Genomic DNA, 16,353 nt, shown 5'->3' on the forward strand with positions numbered 1-16,353 from the left:
GCTAATGAATACTTTCAGATGAATGGAATAATAGTTTCACAAATGTTTTCTTTATCCCCACCCTCCTACTAGCACCAATTTTATCAACTTGCCTTTCTGAAACTATGTGACAAACTATGTGAAAAAAAATTATCTGCATTTGAAACAGGTTTTGAATGACTTGTTCTGATATTAGCATCCATCATTTTCTGGAAATTAAGTCAGATATAATCTTCAATGAAAGAGTTTAAATAGGTTCACGTATTTAGCAGGTCATAATTTAATCAAGGAAATTTTTAGATATTTTACTTCTGTCTAGACTGGGCTTTTCCATTTTGGTGAAATGATCTAAAACATTTTTTTATAGCTTTTCCCCTAGAGGCCAGGTTTCTACAAGTCCTGTTCCACTTGATGATTATCCTGGTGGCATCTCTGGAGGTAAAGAAAGTACTATCAAAGTTATGATTATGGTTTCCCAAGGAACTTAATTAGTCCAAAATTATCCCTGGAGAAGCATCAATAATATGTGTGACTTTTCAAATGTAGATAAGGTGTTTATGGACCTTTCCCCTCGCTTCACTTGTCAGATTCTATGAATTTAAACAGTAGACTCAAATCATAATCAAGTACACATATGAAATTATTCTCCATCCTTCAGGAAAACCAAAGTTCAACAATGAAGAGAAAACACTAAAAGTGGTTCAGAATCAAAATACTGTAAATGTTAGTTCACTATTTTACTTTGATTGGTATAAAATACATAGAGCAACATTTTTATGTAAATAATTCATACATAATTTCCAGTTTTCTCTCCAATTAAAATGTTGATTTATCATTGGTGTTTAGGAAAAATCCTGATAACTATGAATATTCTGAGTCTCTCTTTACAATTGAGTCAGAGTTCTTTAGGTAACAGGACATTCATATTCATGTTGAAAATCCAAATAGTTTGAAAGGTAATGTCTTTCTGAAATACTGAGATGAATTATATTTTCTGCAAACATGGAAAGAGTTGGTCACATGGAAAGGCAAATGATAATGAATGTATCTGACTTTTTGTGTTCACAGAGTTGGCAACAGTTATGATGGGAAAAGGAGAAAGCATCAGAGCCCAGAACATGGATTACATGATTATCATCTTATGCAGGTAAACTGGAATTGCACTTACACATAAGATTCTGCCTTAGGCTTTCCATTTTGCAAGAGTACATTGATGGTGTGAGAATTCAGTCTTTTAAGAGTTTTCCTTTGTGATTTTCATAATCAGCCATATTAGGAATCTTTTGTGATGACTAAAATATGTTAATATTCATTCTATTTTGTAATACTCTTTTTAGATATCTTCATGTTCTAACTCTCGGAAATAAAATTTCCTTCTATAACATAAAATTTTAATAGAAATTAACTTCAAGTGTAACTATTTGGGAATATTTTCATGAACAGATATTTATAAATTTGATGTTAGATTCATTTACTATGTTCTCTAGACATTCTTTGTTAAACTGTTCAAAATTAAAAGATGATGTAGCATCTGTAAATGTTGATTCAGTAACTTTCAAGAACCCAAGGTAAAATTTCTACTTTTCTGTTCACAGGTGAGTTTCAGCATCTGATTGTATGTTTGATGGTCATTTAGATGTATTCTTCCTTTAAATATTTTTATATTTTATTTATAATTTTATTCATAATTTGCTTATAGATATTTGTCTATTTTAGAAATTTACTCTATGTATACTCCCTAAAACATAAATTATTTTTCAAGCTATTAATACTTTTTTCAGTTGATGTTATTGGATATTTCCCTAAATCCAAAACAGAAATATCAAACTGTCAAATATATCAATTTGAAATTTCAGTGATTGGTTAAGAAGATTCTTCCACTCCAGGAATGGAGACAGTCATCTCCTTAATAAATTGAATATAAAATAAAGAAAATATTGCTTTACATTTTTAACTAACACTTTATTCAGTTTTTATTTTATATAAGATATTAACTATGTTTGCAATTTCATTAGCTTCCAGATGGAAAGCTAGTTGTGGTAGCTATTTTATTTAATACTGTGTCCTTTTTCCCATGTATATAAATCTCAATTATTTGCCACTCTGTAAGATTTTTGAGATCAAGACAATGTTTTGATCAACCTCATAATATCTGACTGTACTGCATCATAATAAACCTTAAGGTTCATTGTTTGAATGAATAAACAATTTAACTTAAGACTTCAGAAATCCTCTAGTAATAATTATATTTGAAGGTAATTTTGCCTTGAATTTTGAAATAAGACCTACAGAAGAACCTATGGAACAACGGAATAATGTAACTGAATTTGTTCTCTTGGGGCTCACGCAGAGTGTCCAGGGTCAGAGAACATTATTTGTTGTCTTCTTGCTCATCTACCTGGTGACAATGATGGGCAACCTACTCATTGTCCTGACTGTGGTGTTCAGTCCAACTCTGCATGTCCCTATGTACTTCTTTCTTGGCTACTTATCATTTCTTGATGGTGTTTATTCCACAACAGTCACTCCAAATATGATTATAGACTTGCTGTGTGAAAAGAAAACCATTTCCTTCCAAGCTTGCATGATCCAACTTTTCATAGGGCACTTGTTTGGTGGTGCTGATATAATACTCTTGGTGGTCATGGCCTATGACCGCTACGTGGCCATCTGCAAACCCTTGCATTATTTGACCATCATGAATAAGCAGGTTTGTATTCTGTTGCTGCTACTTACTTTGGTTGGTGGGTTTTTGCATGGGGTACTTCATCCTCTCTTCGTTTACAACCTTCACTATTGTGGCCCCAATGTCGTTGACCACTTCATCTGTGACATGTACCCCTTGATAAAACTTGCTTGCTCTGACACCTACATCACTGTCCTCACAGTGCTGGCCAATGATGGGGCAATCTCCTTGGTCATCTTTACGCTCTTACTCATCTCCTATGGGGTCATTCTGTGCTCCCTAAAAAATGTTAGTCAGGAAGGGAGACACAAAGGCTTGTCCACCTGTGGCTCCCACATCACTGTGGTGGTCCTCTTCTTTGTGCCCTGTATATTTATGTATGTGAGACCCCCCTGTACCTTACCTATTGACAAATACTTGACTGTGTTTTATACCATTGTCACCCCTATGCTCAACCCTCTAATCTATACTCTGAGAAATGGAGAGATGAAAAATGCCATGAAAAAGCTCTGGATCAGAAAAAGAAAGTGAGGGAAACATACTATCTATTTTCAAAGAAAAACTGCTCTTTCCAGGAAAGTCTTGTATGATTATTTAACTGCATTAAATTTCTACTCAGAATTAATAACCTGGGTATTTTGAAAATATTTATGATTTGAATACTTAATCAAATATGAATCAAAATATTTTGATTAACTGCATTAAATTTCTACTCAGAATTAATAACCTGGGTATTTTGAAAATATTTATGATTTGAATACTTAATCAAATATGAATCAAAATATGAAGTTTAAGAATTTCATCATTTAGTAATTCAAAGTATATATTTTGTTCTAAAAGTAATTTTAAGATTATCACAATTTCTTATGAAATTATGTATAGTATGGGGGTGTAACATTGTCTATCTGGGGACTATAGATTTTTGGTCTCTATAATAAGTTAAAGTGTAGCAAATACTGTAAAATTAGTCAGTAGAAGATTTTCTAATGTTTCTCGAATATTGTAATGTTTTTCAGAGCTAATAGGACACATTACAGATTTTGAAAAATAATGTCAGTAGTACGGCATTAACCTTTTTGTTCATGTCTCTCCATACAAAGATCACCAATATTGATATCAGAAGCATGTATTTTAGTTTTATGCATGTAATTTTGCTTACATATATTATTTTGTTAATATTGCTTAGCATGTTAATATCAAAGTAGAATGACACTTCAGAGTTAAAAGTTTTAATCATAAAAAGACTAAGTTTATAAAAATAATCTGAATGAGCAAGGTTTATATACAGAAAAATAACCAATCTTAATTATTTTCCAGATTGGTTTATCATAATATATCAAGTGGAACAACTTTGTTTGGAATTATATTTCCATAAAGATGATCCATTAATCTTCCCAGATAATTTAGAATTATCTGGTAATAGTCTGATAATACCTCTGCTATTTTTCAATATCCCCATCTCTTTTTTTGTTTGTAGTTTTTCATAGCTTTCTACAGAGACCCAGGTTCTGCCTTTCATGTGTTAAGCTTAGCATAACTCATAATCCATTAGCTTCAGACATGAATTACAGAGCTCAATACCAGATATATTGGGTGATACAATTTTTAAGAAAGATGCCAATAATATATGCCATTCTTATTCCTTTTATTAATGAAATACAGGTTACTAGGAAATAAATAGGCCAGAATATATTGTTTTACTTAATGGAGACATCATTCATAGAATCCTCTCTCTTTCTTAATCATGCTTGAAATTAAATAGTATGTGCTTCAAAATGATGAAAGCATGTGATCAAAGAAATATTATGCTGCCTCTCATAATTTGTCTGGATTCATACTGGGCTAAAGCTATGGGGCAATGATTTCTTTTCAGTAGTAAATCACACTGTAAGAAATCTCATATCCCGATTTTTATTCCAGTTACATGCAGATTTCTTATATTATCTCAAAGCCTTCTCAAACAAAATTGTTGTTTAGTTGCTAAGTTGTATTAGACTCTTTTGCAACCCCATGGACTCTAACTTGCCAGGTTCTTCTGTCCACGGGACCATGAATACTGGAGGGGGTTGCCATTTCCTTCTCTATTGGATCTTCTTGACTTAGGGATCCAATCTGTGTCTCTTGCATTGGCAGGCAGACTCGTTACCACTGAGCCAGCAGACAACTCCCTCAAACACAATACTATTTACAAAATAACACCAAGCATTTGAGTTGATCAGAACTTAGGAAATGTATCTTTCCACTTCTGAATGTTGCTATATAAACCTAAATGGTTGTGTTCTTCTCCAAAATCTTGCTAACTACTTTAAAATGTGGTGGCATTTGGAGGTAGGTTTTTTCAGGTAATGATGTGATTACTACTTTTATAAACATACTCCAAGCGTTACTCCAAGCGTTCCCTTGACCCCTCTGCCGAATGAGGAAACAGCAACAAGATGGCTGTCTATCAACCAAGGAGGTAACCTTATCAGACATGGAAACTGCCGGCACATTAATCTTGGATTTATAAGATTTCAAAACTTCAAAAAACAGATATTTATTGTTTAAACCATCCAGTCTATGATACTCTTTGATAACGGCCCAAAAGGACCAAGACAGAAATTTAGTTTTCAAAATTGTGCAGGTATTTCTAGTGATGAGATAGATTTGTTTGTTAATTTTTACGTCCATGTTTATTGGTTTGTAAGCTCTTTGGAGTCAGGGAAAGTCACTTCATTTTCTTTTTGTTCTCTGTTTCTTGCACAATGTATGGAACATAGAATTCATTCTTCAGACCTGTCAATTACTTGAATTCTTAACCTATTAGAGTGATAATTTTTACCAATAAATGTTGATTAGCTCTTTCTACAGTATATATATTTATACTATATATATAGTACATATATTTGAATATTTTTTCATTATAACATTTATGTTATAAATATGATTTTTAATATAAAAATGGTTAAGTATTATTTTACTTTGTGATTAATTTTATCATATAATTTTTGGAAAATTCCATACCCTTCCAATGCTCTTATAACTTTTAACTTTTTTAAAAATAACTTTTTAAAACACTTAATTTTTTTCAAAACAACTTTATTTATTTTGTTTGTGATAAGGAAATATTTTATCCCAAACAAGAAAAAATATATCTACATAATTATTAAATTCAGTGATAATTTTAAAAATTTCCACTTACTATGGTAGGTTTTACACCATCTGGAAGCTTCGATTTAGGGACATATTTTTCTCTTCCTCCTCTACCTCCTTTTATTCCTTTTCTAAACTTTACAGTCATTTTTCAAAGTTTGAAAATTTTCTATAACATTATACTTAGGATATTATGACAATACATACTCATTTTGAGGAAAACTACATTTTAATATTTTGATTTATCATCCAGAGTAAAACAAATATTGTGAAAGATTGTTTGATGGCTCAATAAAAATTTGCAATCATCTTCATAGATGTCAGGAATCTTGCTTTATGGTTTTCTTCTTTAAAAAGAGGACTCTGTTATTTACATTTGACTCACAATTTCAATGGCTTGGTCTGAAAAGTCTTCGTGTCTTTTGCTGGCATGAGTTACATGGCACAATCCTCAAAGCTCAAGTGCCTGTGCAATAAATATTCATAGGCTTGGATTCAACAATGCAAATGTTAATATCCTACCACACTCTCAGATCTGTATCTAACCTCAAGCAAATCTCTATGACCACATGTAGGTGTATATTCAATAATATGTAGGTCTCTATCCAACTGCGTGTGTATGTCTATATGTGAACATGTCGGTCTGTGTATGACCACATATGAATCAGTATCAGTCTACCAATATGTATGTTTTTGCATATGCACATTCACATTTATTTGATATGATCACACACAGACCTGTATCTGTCCATAGACAGGGCTATATCTTGTCATACACTGGTCTGTATCTGACCATACAGAAATTTGTGCATTACTTGACTGAAAAATACTTCTGTTCCATGTGGCATAGACTGAAATCATTCTCTGGTATTCAGTTGATTGCTTGCTGTTTAAGAGGTGACCAAGATGACTTCAACTGCATAGATGGTGCTTTGATACCAAAGGATAGAAGATCAGCTATTCTGGGCCACTTTCCTCTCTGTGTAGATATAAGAAAATGTAGACAATCTGTGTTCAGTGAAGTTGTCAGCTTTGCAAACTGTCAGCTCAGGGCTCCCAGAGGGAGGAGGCAAATGCTATCAAGTCTTTAAGTCTCATTCTATCATGGCATTAGCTTGAAGTCCAAGATCTCAAGTTCTAAATTCAGATTGCTCTTTCACACCAAAGGAAGCAAATCAACAAGGAGAAAACATGACCTATGAAATAGGAAAATACATATATATATCATAGCAAATTAATAAATAAAATGTGTAAGGAACTTCTACAAATTAATTTTTAAAAAATCAAATAAACCAATTTACAAATGGGCAAAGATCTTGAATAGGTATTTTTCCAAATAAGACATTCAAAAAGCTAATGGTAACACAAGGAAGTGCTCAGTATCACTAATCATCAGGGAAATGCAAATCAAAATCAAAATGAGATATCACCTCATATCTGTTAGGATGGCTATGTGAGACATAGATCAGGCAACAAAGTTTGGTGAGGGTATAGTGAAAATGGAATACTACTATACTGTTGGTGGGAATCTAAATTTGTTCAGCTACTGCAGAGACTATTATAGAGGCTTCTCAAAAAATTAAATAAAAAACTGCCTTGTGATTCTGGAGAAGGAACTGGCAACTCACGCCAGTATTCCTGCCTGGAGGATCCCAGAGACAGAGGTGCCTGGCAAGCTACAGTCCACAGGGCTGCAAACAGTCAGACACAACTGAAGCAATGTACCACCATGTGATTCAGCAATCCTACTTTTGTTTATATATCCAAGAATGAGAAATTAGGAATCTGAAGAAATATAGGTACTCTTATGTTCATTGCAACATTATTCACAAAACCAAGACTTATAAAAAACTAAATTGTCCTCTGGTGGATGAATAGATAGAAAAAATATGTTAGGTATATGTATGTATGTGTGTGTATATATATATATATATATATATATATATATATATATACACAAATATATACACAAAACTATATGTGTATATATGTGTGCGTGTGTGCGTGTGTTTGTCAAAAAAAGATAATTTTTTCCTAAAGGTGGTTGTTCTTAGATGGAAAATTAAAGGGCAGATTTCTATGAATTCAGAAAGTTGTAGTAGTTTTATAGAAAAGACTCTTTAAAAAAGTTTTTGTATGGTCTGGCCGAAATTAGATTAAATTTAATTAAGTAAATAGATTTTTTAATTAAAAGTAGGGTGGGGCATGCAGGACTAGATTGGTTCCTCTCTGTTAGGAGAACAAATGTACTTAGAATGCTTCTTGATAACAGTTTGTGTGAATTTCCTTGCCTTTAAGTATTCTGTGTTAGTGTTAGCTGCTCAGTCATTCTTGACTCTTTGCAACCCATGTACTGTAGCCCACCAGGCTTCTCTGTCCATAGGATTTTTCAGGTAAGGATACTGGAGTGGGTGGCTATTTCCTTTTCCAGGGGAATCTTCCCAACCCAGGGATAGAAATGGGTCTCCAGAACTGTAGGTGGATTCTTTACCACTGAGCTATCTTGCTTTAAAATCTGTTGTTACTTCAGTTAAAGTGAATAAATATTCACAGTGATTCTATATGACCGAACAATTTGAGTTTTTTTTTTTTTATATTTTTGTCAAACTGCTTAGCAAATTCAAAGTTCTTTTGACTTGCTAACTTTGGGATGCTTCAGAAGGCTCCTGAGTCACCTCAGAGAGAAATATTAATCCAACTGTGATTGTTTGATGTTACATTGCATGGGTTATTGTTGTTCAGTTGCTGAGTCTTGTACAAATCTTTGCAACATCATGAACTGTAGCATGCCAGACTCCCCTGTCCTTCATTATCTCTGATAGTTTGTTCAGATTCATGTCCATTGAGTTGATGATGCTATCTAACCATCTCATCCTCTGCCGCTGCCTCCTTCTCTTTTTGCCTTCAGTCTCTACCAGCATCAAGGTCTTTTCCAATGAGTCAGCTCTTGATAACAGGTGACCAAAGTATTGGAGCTTCAGCTTCAGCAACAGTCCTTCCAATGACTATTCAGGGTTGATTTCCTGTAGGATTGACTAGTTTGATCTCCTTGCTGTCCAGGAATTCTCAAGAGTCTTCTCCAGCACCAGAATTCAAAAGCATCAATTCTTCAGTGCTCAGCCTTCTTGATAGACCAACTCACACATCTGTACACTACTACTAGAAAAACCATAGCTTTGACTACAGGGAACTTTGTTAGCAAAGTGATGTCTCTGCTTTTTAATATGAAATATACTATAAAATAATTATTTTCAAAACACTAGAAGTCAGAAAAAAAGAAGACAGTGATCACTGAGAGGTGTTAAACAAACAGGTTGGGCTTTGTCTAGGTTTTTTTCTGGTTTCAATATTGCATAGGAATCTGGAAAGTTAGGTCCATTAACCAAGGCAAATTGGAAGTGGTCAAACAGATGACAAGAGTGAACATTGACATTCTAGGAATCAGTGAACTAAGATAGACTAGAATGGGTGAATTTAACTCAGATGACCATTATATCTATCACTGTGGGCAGGAATCCCTTAGAAGAAATGGAGTAGCCATCATAGTCAACAAAAGACTCCAAAATGCAGTACTTGGATGCAATCTCAAAAATGACAGAATAATCTCTGTTCATTTCCAAGGCAAACCATTCAGTATCATGGTAATTCAGGTCTATGCCCCGACCAGTAATGCTGAAGAAGCTGAGGTTGAACAGTTCTATGAAGACCTACAAGACCTTCCAGAACTAATACCCAAAAAAGATGTCCTTTTCATTACAGGGGACTGGAATGCAAAAGTAGGAAGTCAAGAAACACATGGAGTCACAGGCAAATTTGACCTTGGAGTATGGAATGAAGCAAGGCAAAGGCTAATACAGTTCTGCCAAGAGAACGAACTGTTCATAGCAAACACCTTCTTGTAACAACACAAGAGAAGACTCTACACATGGACATCACCAGATGGTCGACACCAAAATCAGATTGATTATATTCTTTGCAGCCAAAGATGGAGAAGCTCTATAGAGTCAGCAAAAACAAGACCAGGAGCTGACTGAGGCTAACATCATGAACTCCTTATTGCCAAATTCAGACTGAAATTGAAGAAAGTGGAGAAAACCACTAGATCTTTCAGGTATGACCTAAATCAAATCCCTTGTGACTATACAGTGGAAGTGAGAAATAGATTTAAGGGACTAGATCTGATAGACAGAGTGCCTGATGAACTATGGACAGAGGTTTGTGACATTGGACAGGAGACAGGAATCAAGACGATCCCCAAGAAAAAGAAATGCAAAAAAGCAAAATGGCTGTCTGAGGAAACCTTACAAATAGCTGTGAAAAGAAGGGAAGTGAAAAGCAGGGGACAAAAGGAAAGATATACCCATTTGAATGCAGAGTTCCGAAAAATAGCAAGAGGAGATGAGAAAGCCTTCCTCAGCAATCAATGCCAAGAAATGGAGGAAAACATAGAATGGGAAAGACTAGAGACCTCTTCAAGAAAATTAGTGATACCAAGAGGGCATTTCATGCAAAGATGGGCTCAATAAAGGACAGAAATGGCAGGGACCTAACAGAAGGAGAAGATATCAAGAAGAGGGGGCAAGAATATACAGAAGAACTATGCAAAAAAGATCTTCACAATCCAGATAATCACAATGGTGTGATCACTCACCTAGAGCCAGACATCCTGCAATGTGAAGTCAAGTGGGCCTTGGGAAACATTGCTACGAACAGAGCTAGTGGATGTGATGAAATTCCAGTTGAGCTATTTCAAATCCTGAAAGATGACGCTGTGAAAGTGCTGCACTCAATACACCAGCAAATATGGAAAACTCAGCAGTGGCCACAGGACTGGAAAAGGTCAATTTTCATTCCAATCCCAAAGAAAGGCAATGCCAAAGAATTCTCAAACTACCGCACAATTACATGCATCTCACACACTAGTAAATAATGCTTAAAATTCTCCAAGCCAGGCTTTGGCAATACGTGAACCGTGAACTTCCAGATGGTTTTAGAAAAGAGGAACAAGAGATCAAATTGCCAACATACACTGGATCATCCAAAAAGCAAGAGAGTTCCAAAAAAAAAAAAAACCCACACCTATTTCTGTATATTGACTATGCCAAAGCCTTTGACTGTGTGGATCACAATAAACTCTGGAAAATTCTGAAAGAGATGGGAATACCAGACCACCTGACCTGCCTCTTAAGAAACCTGTATTCAGATCAGGAGGCAACAGTTAGAACTGGACATGGAACAACAGACTGGTCTCAAATAGGAAAAGGAGTATGTCAAGGCTGTATATTGTCACCCTGCTTATTTAACTTATATGCAGAGTACATCATGAGAAACGCTGGGCTGGAGGAAATGCAAGCTGGAATCAAGAATGCTGGGAAAATATCAGTAACCTCAGACTGCAGATGACACCACCCTTATGGCAGAAAGTGAAGAGGAACAAAACAGCCTCTGGATTAAAGTGAAAGAGCAGAATGAAAAAGTTGGCTTAAAGCTCAACATTCAGAAAACTAAGATCATGGCATCTGGTCCCATCACACCATGGCAGATAGATGGGGAAACAGTAGCTGACTTTATTTTGGGGGGCTCCAAAATTACTGCAGATGGTGATTGCAGCAATGAAATTAAAAGACGCTTACTGCTTGGAGGAAAAGTTATGAGCAACCTAGACAGCATATTAAAAAACAGAGACATTACTTTGCCAACAAAGGTCCATCTAGTCAAGGCTATGGTTTTTCCAGTGGTCATGTATGGATGTGAGAATTGGACTATAAAGAAAGCTGAGTGCCAAAGAAATGATGCTTTTGAACTGTGGTGTTGGAGAAGACTCTTGAGAGTCCCTTGAACTGCAAGGAGATCCAACCAGTCCATCCTAAGGGAGATCAGTCCTGGGTGTTCATTGGAAGAACTGATGTTGAAGCTGAATCTCCAATACTTTGGCCACCTGATGCAAAGAGCTGACTCATTGGAAAAGACCCTGATCCTGGGAAAGTTTGAGGGCAGGAGGAGATGGGGACGACAGAGGGTGAGATGGTTGGATGGCATCATTGACTCAATGGACATGGGTTTGGGTGGACTTTGGAAGCTGATGATGGACAGGGAGGCCTAGCGTGCTGTGATTCATGGGGTCACAAAGAGTTGGACACGACTGAGTGACTGAAGTGAACTGAACTGATGATCATAAAGAATTTCCATCTCTGGTACAATGAGGAGTAGCTCAAAATATTTTGACAGTGTCTGAATTTAGAAGATGAAGTCAACGATCTGATGAAACCCAGGCAGCTAGAACTCTGAGAGTGGAATAATGTGCATTATAGACCCATAGACTTAGTGGGAAGGAAAGAGAGAGAAGGAGAAAGCAAGAAGAAGAAAGAGAGAGAGATTGAGAATGTTGGAATATTAAAGAGGATCCTGTTCAATTTGTAAATAATTTGAAAATATTATACTATTCCCAGACTTTCTTGTTTAATTACATTATATATAATATATAGCATATACAGTAACATATAAAATAATATAACATGGCATATTTGTATAATATTATATGTAAAATATAATTTAAAATATATTGTTTATGTAATATATTTGCTATCTATTTATCCATCTGTCTACCTACACTATATAAGTCCTTTGAAATGTATCACAATTTTGTCAAGCAATAATATATAGTCTACTTTGGTGAAAGGCTGATTAACATTTTGAGATGAATGGAATAATAGTTCCACAAATGTTTTCTTTATCCCCACTTCCACACTAACACTGATTCTATCAACTTGCCTTTATGAAACTATGTGACAAACTCTATGGAAGATTTATCTTCATTTGAAATTAAATGACTTGTTTTGATATTAGCATCCTTCATCTTCTGGAAATCAGGAAAGATTTCTTCTTCAAAGATAAAGTTTAAATAGATTTGCCTATTTTGTCATCATAATTTAAATAAGAAAGTTTTTATTAATATACATTTTATTTCTGTCAAGACTTTTCCCTTTTGGTAAAATGATATCAAGTTTTTTTTTTTTTTTTTAATGGATTTACTTCTAGAGGACAATGTTCTCTAAGTCCTATTCTTAGTAAGTAAATGTTAGTCATTCAGATGTGTCTGACTCTTTGCAACCCCATGGACTGTAGCCTGCCAGGATCCCCTGTCTGTGAAATTCTCTAGGCAAGAATACTGCAGTGGGTTGTCATTCCCTTCTTCAGGGCGTCTTTCTGACCCAGGGATCGAACCCAGGTCTCCTGAATTGCAGGTAGATTCTTTACTGCTTGAGCCACCAGGGAAGCCCAAGTCCTATTCTACATGGTGATCACCCTTGATCATCTCTGGAGGTAAATGGTGTGTTATCAAAATTATGACCAATGTCCCAGTGAATTTAATTAGTCAAGAAGTATCCTTGGAGATGTACTAATTAAATTACTCAATAATATGTGCCCTATTTCAAATGTATATAAGGTGTTTATGGATCTTGCCTCATCTCATATGTCAGACTTTTATGAATTTTAATAGTAGACTCAAAACATAATAAATTATGTATATGGAGTCATTCTCCATCCTTCAGGAAAAACAAAGTTCAACAATGAAGAAAAGATACTAAAACTGAGAATCAAAATGTTATAAATGTTACTTCACCATTTTACTGTGATTTGTATAGAATACATATAGCAACATTTTTATGTAAACAATTCAGAAACAATTTTCCATGGACTGTAGCCCACCAGGCTCCTCTGCCCATGGGATTCTCCAGGCAAGAATAGTGGAGTGAGTTGCCATTCTCTTCTCCAGGGGATCTTCCTGACCCAGGAAACAAACCCAGGTCTCCTGCATTGCAGACAGATTCTTTACCAATTGAGTAAATATTGATAGCTGTCAGGATTTCTCCTAAACACCAACAAATGTTAACTCAATATTTTGATTGGAGAGAAGTTGGAAAATTGCATTGTTTGACTACCATGAATAAGCAGGTTTGTATTCTGTTGCTGCTACTCACTTTGGTTGGTGGGTTTTTGCATGGGGTACTTCATCCTCTCTTTGTTTACAACCTTCGCTATTGTGGCCCCAATGTCATTGACCATTTCATCTGTGACATGTACCCCTTGATAAAACTTGCCTGCACTGTGGTACATATACACCATGGAATATTGCTCAGCCGTTAAAAAGAATTCATTTGAATCAGTTCTAATGAGATGGATGAAACTGAAGCCCATTATACAGAGTGAGGTAAGCCAGAAAGATAAAGACCAATACAGCACACTAACACATATATATGGAATTTAGAAAGATGGTAACGATAACCCTATATGCAAAACAGAAAAAGAGACACAGATGTACAGAACAGAATTTTGGACTCTGTGGGAAAGGTGTGGGTGGGTCGAGAGAACAGCATCGAAACATATATATTATCAAGGGTGAAACAGATCACCAGCCCAGGTGGGATGCATGAGACAAGGGCTCGGGCCTGGTGCACTGGGAAGACCCAGAGGAATTGGGTAGAGAGGGAGGTGGGAGGGGGGATCAGGATGGGGGATACATGTAAATCCATGGCTGATTCATGTCAATGTATGACAAAAACCACTACAATATTGTAAAGTAATTAGCCTTCAACTAATAAAAATAAATGAAAAAAAATTAAAAAAAAATGTGTCAGTAGTTCATTTGCTTTGTCTATATAAACCAGTTGTAGCCTCAGGATGAAGAGTTTTGGGTTATCAACAAATTTTAGCTTGATTTATTCTCTTCTAGAGAATTACAAAAAATGTGTCTACCTTTTTGTCTCTACCCTGATCATGAGTTGAGCAAATATAGCATTGTGTTTATGTTTCAGCGATGTGTCTTAGAAAAAGGAGAAACAGGCATATCTAGTATGTATGGAATAGTTTTAGAGAGATTTTCTGTTTTCCTTCTTTCATATAATTTTCTGTGTGCACTTTATATACATTTTTCTTTACTCTTGTACTAATTTCCTTTTGCTTTATTTTTCTAGTAATCATCTTTGAGAAAGACTTTATGTGGTGTTTTTCTTTCTGTTTTGATGAGTTATTGATCCCAATTATTTAATGAAGCAACTAAGTTGGATTACACACACACAGACATATACATATCACACAAACACACATGTAACCACACACTTTTATTTGTGAGCAGCTGTGTCCACAGGGTTCGTGTTGGTTCTGAGGGTGATACTGATGATCTGCTCAAGGATGGGGTGGTAGAATCAAGAAATGTTGTTCAAGGATCAAGCCCCTCCTTCTGGAAGCATTCCAAGGAAGCATTAAATTCTGTAGCTCAATCAGTAAAGAATCTGCCTGTAATGCAGGAGACCCAGGTTCGATTCCTAGGTCGGGAAGATCCCCTGGAGAAGGAAATGGCAACCCACTCCAGTGTTGTTGCCTGGAGAATCCAATGGGCAGAGAAGACTGGGGGGGTACAGTCCATGGGGTCACAAGAGTCAGACATGCCTTAGTGACTAAACCACCACCACCACAAAGATAGTAATTTCCTTTCAGAGAAAGTGTTAATGCATGCAAATAATTCCATCTCCACTCATCTTTTAAGAAAACACAGTGGGTTGGGAAGACTTACTAGCAGAAATAATCTTCTAAAAGCCTTTCACTGGAGACATAGTCTGTTGATGATGCCTATGCTCAGGGTACAGGTCTTCTGAGGAACACAGGGCATTGCTGCTCCTTAAAACTTATGACACAAAGGCTCTCCTGAATATACTACTATTACTTTCCTGCTATCTAGGATTTTGTTGAGTAAATCATTTAGTTTCATGAGAAAGTCAGGCACAAGAAACACATATCAGCTGTAAAGGCAGCTTCTTGAATTTAAATCCACTTACAAACTGTATAGTGTTAAGAAAATTATATTTCCCTTTTTCTCAGACTTAAAAATGTGTCTCAGTATAGCTATTGTGAGTATAAAATGAGAAAACATGTATAAAGTATTAGCAAAATTTCTGGAACATGGTACATAGCATGTACTAAATAATTTATTATTTTTATTAGTTTAATATAGATATGCATGTAAATTATGTCATTCTGTATAGAAATTACACTGCATTTAAATGTATAGAGACCAATCATAAATTTATCTTTTATGTCATCAATAAAATTATATGAATGAATGATTGAATGAATGCATATCAAAATGAGATTTTTTTAAATTTTGTATTTGGTCAATATGTATTTGAAAATCACAATATGTACTGCTGTGAAGACTGTGGGGAAAATTCCTACTTGTCTGTTCATGGGTGAGCTAAAGCATCCTATCACATATTTGTTGACCATTAATATGTAATAGTCATATTAATATGTTTACACATATTAATAGACCATTAATATGTAATAATTATTACAATGGACCAATAATGTTAATGGACCATCAATATGTAATCTTCCTTTAATTGTTTATATTTTTATTCATTTTACATTTATATTTTTGTTAATTGCTTAGATATTTGTCTAGGTTAAATATTAACTCTGTGTATACCCTCTAAAATACAAATCTTTTCCAAACTAGTTAATTGATGTTGTAGTTTCTTTTCACAAATTCCTTAAAA

At 35.0% G+C, this 16,353-nt stretch overlaps 1 protein-coding gene across 1 annotated transcript; it reads left to right on the forward strand.

Annotated features, from left to right (window-relative positions):
• Positions 1 to 2,278: 2,278 nt before the first annotated feature.
• LOC122425155 (olfactory receptor 4A15-like) lies at positions 2,279 to 3,196 on the forward strand. The gene has a single exon (XM_043443548.1). It carries the CDS (start codon positions 2,279 to 2,281, stop codon positions 3,194 to 3,196), a length of 918 nt encoding a protein of 305 aa, XP_043299483.1.
• The last annotated feature ends 13,157 nt before the right edge of the window (positions 3,197 to 16,353 follow it).

Source organism: Cervus canadensis, chromosome 22, assembly GCF_019320065.1.
Source record: "Cervus canadensis isolate Bull #8, Minnesota chromosome 22, ASM1932006v1, whole genome shotgun sequence".
Classification (NCBI taxonomy): Eukaryota; Metazoa; Chordata; class Mammalia; order Artiodactyla; family Cervidae; genus Cervus; species Cervus canadensis.